At 47.3% G+C, this 9,712-nt stretch overlaps 3 protein-coding genes across 4 annotated transcripts; all 3 read left to right on the top strand.

Moving 5' to 3' along the window:
• Positions 1-499: 499 nt before the first annotated feature.
• TrAtP1_007327 (uncharacterized protein) lies at positions 500-922 on the top strand (the record flags this gene model as incomplete). The annotated part of the gene is made up of 1 exon (XM_014092969.2): positions 500-922. The coding sequence occupies one exon, from the start codon at positions 500-502 to the stop codon at positions 920-922; it is 423 nt and encodes a 140-aa protein (XP_013948444.2).
• Positions 923-1,932: 1,010 nt separating this feature from the next.
• On the top strand, positions 1,933-4,837 carry TrAtP1_007326 (uncharacterized protein). Of its 2 annotated transcripts, XM_014092847.2 has the most exons (3): positions 1,933-2,859; positions 3,075-3,384; positions 3,474-4,837. In XM_014092847.2, exons 1-3 carry the CDS (start codon positions 2,776-2,778, stop codon positions 4,748-4,750), a joined length of 1,671 nt encoding a protein of 556 aa, XP_013948322.1. In that variant the 5' UTR covers positions 1,933-2,775; the 3' UTR covers positions 4,751-4,837. The 2 variants fall into 2 exon arrangements, with proteins under 2 accessions (XP_013948322.1, XP_065969564.1); XM_066113478.1 differs by having other exon boundaries at positions 1,933-3,384.
• Positions 4,838-6,494: 1,657 nt separating this feature from the next.
• Positions 6,495-6,959, top strand: TrAtP1_007325 (uncharacterized protein; the record flags this gene model as incomplete). Its single annotated transcript, XM_014092968.2, has 1 exon — positions 6,495-6,959. One exon carries the CDS (start codon positions 6,495-6,497, stop codon positions 6,957-6,959), a length of 465 nt encoding a protein of 154 aa, XP_013948443.2.
• Between the last annotated feature and the right edge of the window lie 2,753 nt (positions 6,960-9,712).

The raw sequence follows: 9,712 nt of genomic DNA, 5'->3' as shown, positions 1-9,712 counted from the left end.
TCTTGAGCGTGAACGGAGGTATCTCGGCTGGGCAGATGTGTGGGAGGGGACATGCTTGTCCATCACGGTACTTGCAGGCTTGATTATCTGCGTGTCCAGGGTATGCTAGACATGCGAGATCTGAATGATGAAGACGATATTTGACTTGTTGCTGGCGGGAATAGGATTTATTTTTGAAGAACGGCCTCTTATAGAAGGTAACAGCAACTATCACATGTTGTCTTGGTGTCGACATGAGTTACCGGCAAAGAGCTGCCCGGCGTGCTCCATAACTCGATCCATGATCACAGCCAGCTAATCAGCATGATTCAACCTATCTGATTGCTGGCAAGCTACATGCAATTAGCAACCAGCTTCAACGTCTACAAATTCGACAAAATTTGTCGTTTCTGTCCCTTTAATAAATGGGATTTTCACCACCATCACACCTTTTCCCCTACACGAAATATTTTACTTTTATACCCGCTGTAAGAAAGCAGTCGCTGCTTTCCAAACAAATATGAACCAACCTCGGCGTCAACGCGTCTCTCAGCTTGGTTCCCGTCGGACGCGTGTCACAAGCGGAAACCGAACAAGATGTTACACGAGTGACGACGAAAACGACGCGTCGGCCTTGCTATGCGGCAGTATAGAAGACTTGGGCGAAGATGCCAAATTTCTGCTGCAGGCTGGCGACCATGAAGACTGTCAGGTAATCATGTCGAGCGCAGCCAAGCTTACGGCAATGGAGAGGATGATGTTGCCATCAAGAGTCGTCAGCAGAATCGTCAAGGCGGACAATAGGCTGAGGGCAAAGAGACGAGCAGTAAAGAGACGGGAAGAGAAGAAGAAGCTCCTTGCCGAACTCAATCGGATAATAGCTGCCCCCCCGGGGGCACACCGTTACATGCAGGCACAGGGACCAGCTCCGTGTGAGCAGTGAGGCTTTTAAAAAGGCCCTTGAAAGCCACAAATCTCTGGTTGAGGAACACGACGAAAATTTGGCAATAATACAACTACAAAAACAGCTCCTACAACTACAAGAACAGGAAGGCGAAAGCTTGGCAACAATACAACTAGAACAACAACTCTTACAATCTAAATTACAGCTCATACAACTACGAAGACGGCTCCTGGAATGGTTAATAGAAGATGGTCTAAATATACTGGCGTGGAATGCCTTACCATCTAGAGAATATCGAGACGCTTGGCTGGCAAAACACTTTTCCTCCGATGTTCCAGGCAATGGACCATCTCCCATTTTGTGAAAGATGCTGAGCAATAGAAATAGAGTAATATATAATGTTTTTGTTTTCGAAACGAGACTGGGGTTTTTGTTAGAAACGTAGACTTCCATGTATCTTTTGGTCGGTTGTGCGGGTTGCCTTGGCCCGACATGTAAGGAGATGAATCTGAACATGTAGAGTGCATGTACGTGCATGTGCTGCTATTCCAACGACCTACTGAGGCATTCCTTTAGCCTTCTAGAATTACCTACCTAGGTAAGTAGATGGGTAATTCTGCATCTGCATCTCTGCAAGCCCAATGATTGATAAACGCTGCAGGGCCTAAAATGCGTGCAGACCAGATCTCGCTTCATGTCAGATTCGCCCTTGCATTGACTCCCTCTCGTGTCGCATTTCCCCTCATTCAGACTCTGTAAAACAGATTGAGGTGGTGACTCTTCTAAAACAAGCTTATTGCTGTCTCACACCATTATTTGAGAAACAAAGAAGATGGCAATCTCCTGTATCCGTACACCGTAAATCATCAGGCCTCGTTCGTCTCCGCGCATCTTTCCGCTATCTATAGGTGCCGGCTACTTATCTCCCGCGTATCTCCCCCCAGAGATAGCAGATAGCGGCGGTGGTGATAGCGATAGCGGCTCAATCACCGGTTTATCGGTCCAGGCACCGGCATTTTTGCTCCAACTTCTGCTGACTCGATGAGATGGGGTAATTGAATTGAAACCCATCGCCTCTAGCTGTGCGGGATGGCGGGTCCCTCCACACTTGCAACCCGGCAATTTTCTCCCTCCACCCGCTATCTGCCACTCAGATCATCCACTCCATGCGTCTTAGTCTATCGCTTGTCGCTGCGTATCACCATCCAATGGGGGCCAAGCAGGGCATCATCAAGAGCCCCGGCCTTCGCCTTTCAAGACAATGAACAGACTGTATCACCACCGACACTACGTCGTTTTCGTACTAGAATTCCCCAGACATGGCCTCTGCTTGTCGTCCTGCAGCAAGATGTGGCGGTAGAGAGGGCGCTGCCTGCTGATAGCGGCAAACACCTCCGAGGGCCAACATCCATCAACATCAGCAGTTCGCCAGAGCCTGGTCTGCAACTCCGCTTTTCGCGCATCTCAGCATCTCGTTTTATCTGCGGAGCAACGTCGCCCTGCCCGGATGAGGAAATCTGGTAGATAAAGCCTCTGGCCTCTCCCGTTTTCTGCGCCACCCGCTGCTGAGAGTTCAAGCCTCTGACGATTTCTGCGCCGATCTGTCCAGCACAAACACCGGCGCTGGCTCTTGAGCACAGGCATTTCTTAGCTGTCAATAGGAACCCGGCTCGCGTGCTCATCCTCGCAAAAGTGGTGGATCGCCGGCCCCTCCATATTCGAGATCAACGACCAAAACTTCTGGGCTCTCACGTCATTGGTGCGTCGGCCATTCCATTGGCTGGTGTGACTTATTGCGACCGATCCTTTATATTCGATAAAAAGAAAAAGACGACTCTTTATGACCTCAATTGAGCAACTGCATTCTTCCTCGTCTTGAGCAGCTCATCACCATGTCGTTGCGACAGAGATTCAGATCCCTGGCGGATAAGCTGGCCGTCGAGGCCGAGCCCGGCCTCTCGACCACGCAGCTGATGGTGCGGTCCTTGCTTTTTTCCTTTCTCATCATCTCGTACCTAAACTCGCCTTTGCGTGATTCGTCGTAATGTCGCATCACCTGTCATATCCTGCTGTGTCCTCCAGAAATACCCGAGGAATACTCCATGAATTGCAGCGAAATCGAGAGACCGCCAGAACAAATCAGGCGAGGTGGGATGAGACGGGCGAGACGTGGTGCTGACTCTCTTCCTAGCTCGTCAACTATGACCTGAAACCCGTTGAGAAAGAGCGTCGGCAGTGGGGGCCTTGGAATTTCGTCGCCTTTTGGATTGCAGACTCCTTCAACATCAACACGTGGATGATATCTTCCTCCATGATCATCGCCGGTCTGTCATGGTGGCAGGCGTGGATATGTGTCTGGCTAGGCTACTCTATATCCGCCTGCTTCATTGTCATGACGGGGCGAATTGGAGCCACGTACCACATTGGTTTTCCAGTCATTGGCCGTGCATCTTTTGGAATCTGGGGGAGTCTATGGCCGGTTTTCAATCGCGCCGCCATGGGTAAGTGAATAAGATTACAAATATGCCAACTTTTGCGTCACTTTCAGTCCATTACTTGCCACATCACCTGCTGACATCTTTTCATTCAGCATGTATTTGGTATGGTGTTCAGTCTTATATTGGCGGTACCTGCGTCTACCTCATGATTCGCTCGATTTGGAAATCCTGGGACAGCTCCAAGATGCCAGGAAACTTCGGCACCAGCGCCACCAATACGCCGGAATATGTTTCTTTCGTCATATTCTGGCTGTGCTCCTTGCCAGCTTTATGGTTCCCTGTGCACAAGGTTCGCCATCTATTCACCATCAAAGCCTATTTTGTGCCTGTCGCAGGTATCTCGTTCCTCATTTGGGCCTGTGTCCGGGCTGGCGGTGTCGGTCCCATCATCAGACAGCCCAGCACTCTTCATGGGAGCAAGCTTGGATGGCAGTTTGTTAATGGCGTCATGTCTTCCATTGCCAACTTTGCCACTCTTGTCGTAAACGACAGCGATTTCACTCGATTTGCGCGTAAACCCAAGGATGCTCTCTGGTCCCAACTCTTTACGATTCCTCTGGGCTTTGCCATTACCTCCTTTATCGGCATTATCGTTTCCTCGTCATCCACCATCATCTATAACGAACCAATCTGGAGCCCCCTGGATCTCCTCGGAAAATTCATTGATGATGGTAGCTCTGGACAGAGATTCGGCGTCTTTATCATCGCCTTGGCATTTGCTCTGGCTCAGCTGGGTACTAACATTGCCGCCAATTCCGTCTCTGCCGGAACCGACATGACTGCGCTGCTCCCGCGCTACATCAACATCCGCCGAGGATCATACATTTGCGCCATCATTGGTTTGGCAATGTGCCCGTACAATCTGCTGAGCAGCTCCAACCAGTTCACGACCTACCTGTCTGCGTACAGCGTCTTCCTTAGCTCCATTGCTGGCGTTATAGTCTCGGATTATTACCTCGTGCGGAGAGGGTACTTGGATACCAAGGAGTTATACGATGGCCGTAGAACTGGTCCTTACTTTTATACCTGGGGAATCCACTGGCGTGCTTATGCTGCCTACATTTCTGGAATCTTGATCAATGTGGTTGGCTTCGCCGGAGCAGTGGGCACAAAAGTGCCCATTGGCGCTACATACATTTACAACCTCAATTTCTTTTGCGGATTTCTGGTTTCGCTTGGTGTCTATTGGCTGCTTTGCAAGGTGTCGCCTATTCCTGCTACTAGCGACCGATGGATGGAGGTTGGTGACCATCTCGACGATGCTCAGCCCGAGTACGACACGGGCAGCCAGCAAAGTTATGATGAAGAGAGAGATACGGCGGTCAAGGGGCATGACAAGAAAGACGCCGTGCGAGTAATGGATTTTTAGACGCATATTATGAATTGCAGCCTTGTACAATTTAACGACCATTTAGACTTCTTTTTTTAACAAAATTTCAAGTTCGATCCAACTATACACCCACCTGTCCCCCATATGTAGACCCATTTGACACTGTGCTAGTTGCCTGTCCTGCTTATTTGATACGATGTTGTTCTCATTACCGCCGACGGAAGAAAGCATGCCTATATCACCTTGTCTAATACCTCACCTGAAGCAATAGTCGAGAATCCAACTTGCGGATGGCACCTGGCCAGCGGTAGTGGTGATGGCAACGGAGATGGAGGCAGCAAAAGTACATGTAATGTTGGCATCAGCAAATATCTGCTGCTACATCTGCTACATCTGCTACATCTGCTACATCTGCTACATCTGCTACATCTGCTACATCTGCTACATCTGCTACATCTGCTACATCTGCTACATCTGCTATTTCTAGTATTTCTTCTACTTCTACTGCTGGTACTGCTGGTACTGCTGGTACTACTGCTAAGTCACTCGTTGATAGCTGCTGACGTGACTCTTCGCTAATTGACAGTGCGACGGTACCTGGGTGAATGCAGCTTTTTTCGCTATAGTGACGCGTCGTGGCTTTATTTCCTCTTCTCTTGCTTTTCTAGTTTACCTTTATTCGTGTGGATATTGACGCCACCCGGCCTTGACGGTTTGGCCAGGTCGACTTTCCACAATTTCTCTCTCTTCGATTTCTCTCTTTTCGACTCCCCCCTTGTCGACTGATCTCTAATCGTCGCAAACAGAACTAGCATGGCCCAATCTGCGGTTCCTGAAGAGGCTATGCTTCGTCTCATTGCAAGCCTAGACGATGATCAAAGACAGGCATTAAATACATTGTGCACCCAATTTGATGGCGAGATCTTCAAGGGCCTTCTTACTTCATATAATAAGCAACCGAGTGTTTTCAACAATATGACTCTCGATGACCTAGCCGAGGAGCCTGTTTTGGATTATATCACCGACCTGGAAGTCAGACAAAAGCTTTTTTTTTCGCATCAAATTCATCCTGCAAAAGGTCCAGTCGAACTTCGAAATAGACATGGCATTCGTGGCAGTTTTTATGGTTGCCCCGATCGATGTACTGCAATCCAGACTCGATGCGTTAAAAGAGAATATTCGACACAATAACCTAGACATGGTACACGAATTCTTTTCGGACTGCGAAAAAACAATATTGCCAAGTATACTTGGATGTATGTTTAGGATTCGGTCTTTTCATATCCTTGTACTAACAGCCTCATCTCTAGATGTAAATAAGAGAGGACGTCGATCGACATCGCAGTCCAACTCAGCCAAGTCTTTGTCTGTGCAGTCGACATCGCCGGGGCCGCCTCTTCCAGTCCAAATCTCCGCGCATACATCTCCAGACATCTCGAGTCCGTCCTCAAGCCGAATATCTGCTGCTGCCCGACTAGTAAGCTTAGCATATTGACCGCATTCTATTCAACGCGCATCTAACAAGCCTTAGTGTAAAAGGCGGGACTATGATAAATGCATTCTTACAAAATATAACAATCCAGAGGCCGTAAATATTTTCCCCATTGCAGCAGCAAACGATCCGCAAACGCTGAGCCGTCTTGTAGCGCTATTGGCAATGTGCTGGGGAGACGATGCGGCCAACCAACTATTAACGCTAGCCCAATGTCGGGACACAATAGAATCTCCCCAGAATCTTCTATCTCTAAATCATCAGCTACACGCGTGGTTTGACAGTGCTAAAATGGGACTCAAGCCATTACGCAAACTGGATGATGGATCAGTAGTGGTTCAATTCCACTGGCTAAAGGCTGGGAGACTGAGGCCGGCACAACGGCAGAATGATGTTGATTTAGATCTAATCCTCGCCAAGGCCGGCCTTGGGAGTATTACTACATGGGGATATATGTTGGCGCATCGTGCAAGTGGCCTACGTTTGAAAACTGGCCAGGTTTTCACATTGACAGCAAACGACTCAGCACACATGCCAAATTTCGATCTTCTACAGCTATCGTGGGACCTTCTTCGCATTATTTCCATTTGTGGTGTAGTTGGAGAGGAAAATGTAGATGACGACGGTGACAATGACGATTATTATAGTGACAACGATGATGGCTCTAGCATTGGAGCCAGTGAAGGTATATATGAAAATAATGGCGCCCAGATATACCAATGGGCAGCAGAGGTTGAAATGGAAGGAGGAGAATAATGGTAGCAATGGTAGCAGTAATGACAGGACTAGTGTTTATACTAAAGTCTACTTTTATTACTATTACTATCACTTTTACTGAATTTCTATAATAAGTAGATTATATCATAGAATTTCAGGGATTACTTTATCACATAATAGTTATTACAACTGTAACTAAACACGTAAGTTATTATTATCTAGCTAGTAGGACATTGTTAAAATACTAAATGAATGAATTTATAATCTAGTTACCCTGACTTGCATTGTTTGTACGCAAGCTCGAGTGTTGATTATACCAAAACTAAGTAAAGGGACTAAATTAACTAGGACTGCTATTAAACTAGCTGTTGAATCTGAGTAAAACACATATGAGTAACCAAAGTTCAATGAGACTTGGAAACTTTGTCCTGAGATAGGCTCTGGGATGAAAGCAGCAACTACCTGCTCCTTCTTGACGTGACCGGAATATTTGGGAATATCGTTAACCTCCCAATCAGTTTAATAGAGGCACTCAATCACGGAAAAACAGGTCAAACAGGGAGTCGAGCCCACCGTTACAACCCCTAGGACAGCGACAGTCCGAACGATCACCATATGCCTTGCAACACTTGGCAAAGGCGGTGAGTTTCTTGTGGATTTGTTGAGCTGGACATTGGTAACCACGGGGAATTCCGCCAGCCTCTCGGCAGCAATTGTAGGTGGAGGCCACATTGACGCCATCGGCAGAAATGCACTGGCAGGCCTCTGTGGAGGCAAAGAGGGCAAAAATGGCGATGATGGAGGTTGAGAACTTCATATTGGCTTGATTTGAGTGTTGATGCGGATAAGTGTGTATGATGGGATATCAATTTCAGAACTTGGTGGAAATGTTGTTTTTGTTTGTTGGGATATCTACTCAGAGCTTGGTGGAAATGTTGTTTTGTGTTTGGTGATGAGGAAAATAGATAATTCTTCGGAAGCGAAGCCTCCTTTTATAGTTTTGCCATGGTCTCACTGCCTTATATTCGGGTAGATAATGTCAGCAATGGGTTGTTCACTAAAGTTTTGAACATATTCATGATTTGAACCAAAGGGCTGTTTACTAATGTTTGAACACATTCATGATGTGAACATTCCTTCTTGTTAGCCAACTCTTCACGACATGTCAGATGGTAGAGAGGAAAAAGTTGTGCCGCAACAATTTAGAACTTAGCCGCCACAAAAAACGAATATGTAAAGGAACAAAGCCCCAACTTGATGAAAGAAGGGCAGAGATGAATACAGTCCTTTCACAAGACCTAGCTGCCATCTATCAACAACATCGCATTTGCCCCAATTGATCCTCTATCACTCTTTTTGTGATACGACGCCCTGACAAGTGAGAAAGGAGCGTGTGCCTGAAATCCCGTCTGATGTGGTCATATCATCTGTTGGACTTGAACGGGCTGACTCTCGACTTGCTCAATAGGAGCATGATTGTTCGAGCATGACAACTGAATGCTGGTTCTTTTGACAATTCCATTGCAATATTGGTGCTGGCCCGACTTCTGTCTTGACGTCATCAAGCACCGAAGAGCCGTGGCGAAAGGGACGAGTGAGTTGAATACGTTTCTTGACCCTTTTCTACTATAAATCTAATTCAGACTTTGATACCTTTGCCTTTATAGTCTACAACGACAGAGAGTTAGACTACTTGGACTTGGACTTGTTCGCGCTCTTGCTTTAGATTTGTTTGTACTGCGGACGAGACCGTTGTTGAGGGGGAAACAGACACGCTCAGGGTTTAGCAGCTATCGTGGCGCACTTTCATCTTCCGCGACTCACAGCTACTTCTATCCACGACAAAGCATTTATGGGCTCAAAGTGTCTACCATTACTCTACAAGATTTCCAATTCAAAGGCTTCAATACAGATTGGCCAGCTGTGCAAATCGTGCATAGCCGCCTTCACTTATATTACGGCGTGCCAAACTTGGTGCTGACAGACTGCAAACTCCCCCATAACAGATGGTGCTAAATTAGGATGATCAAGGGCATGGCGTTATATCATGCTGCTTTCACATGTAGTACCACGCCGTCAGGAATTTGAACAAGACAAAGACAAACAATGAGTGGACGGGTTATGGCGATCTAGCCATGCAAGGTCGGGGAAAGAGGCCAGTATCAAACGCCTCCGAAAGGCCCGTGGCTTACTCTGAAAGAAGAAACAAAGAACAAAGCCTGCAATGTTAGGTGGAATGCAACCTCTTGTGGTGGGAGGTATCCACATCACTGGGATGATCATCACTAACAACCAACAGATGCAAGCTGTCAGCGTTAAGTTACGAGCTTGCCACTAACAAAATTGCTATAGGTTGAGCTCATTTCCGTTGTGTAACGGATGAGTTTTCCTGTCATACCTATAAAGAATACTTGGGGGCATAGCCCCAGAACAACAAAACGCTTTCTGAGTCGAGATCTACAACCATCTGTCTATAGGTTACGGGTTGGGCAAATAAGAAAAGCTCTGTAGCGTTTTTGTCCGCTGCTGCCTGTGAAGCCGCCTGCAAGAGATGAGTATACTGCGAGAAAATTCCTGGTAACCAACGCCGATTCCGAAGCCATCACCGCCATCATCTCCCCAGCTACTCTTTAGCTTTATAAGATACACCAGCATCTTACCCAGCTATTTGGTCATCCAAAATATTACTCCCTGTTTGTGGGGCTCATCGGACCATGTGGCGATCTCAAATCGATCGCCTCGGCCACCCGGATCGCTTCGTGGGTTCCATTGCGGGTTGTGTGTTCGCCGCC

This window comes from Trichoderma atroviride, chromosome 4, assembly GCF_020647795.1.
Source record: "Trichoderma atroviride chromosome 4, complete sequence".
Classification (NCBI taxonomy): Eukaryota; Fungi; Ascomycota; class Sordariomycetes; order Hypocreales; family Hypocreaceae; genus Trichoderma; species Trichoderma atroviride.
The sequence above is the reverse complement of the archived record's forward strand: the minus strand, read 5'-3'. Positions and strand labels throughout refer to the sequence as shown.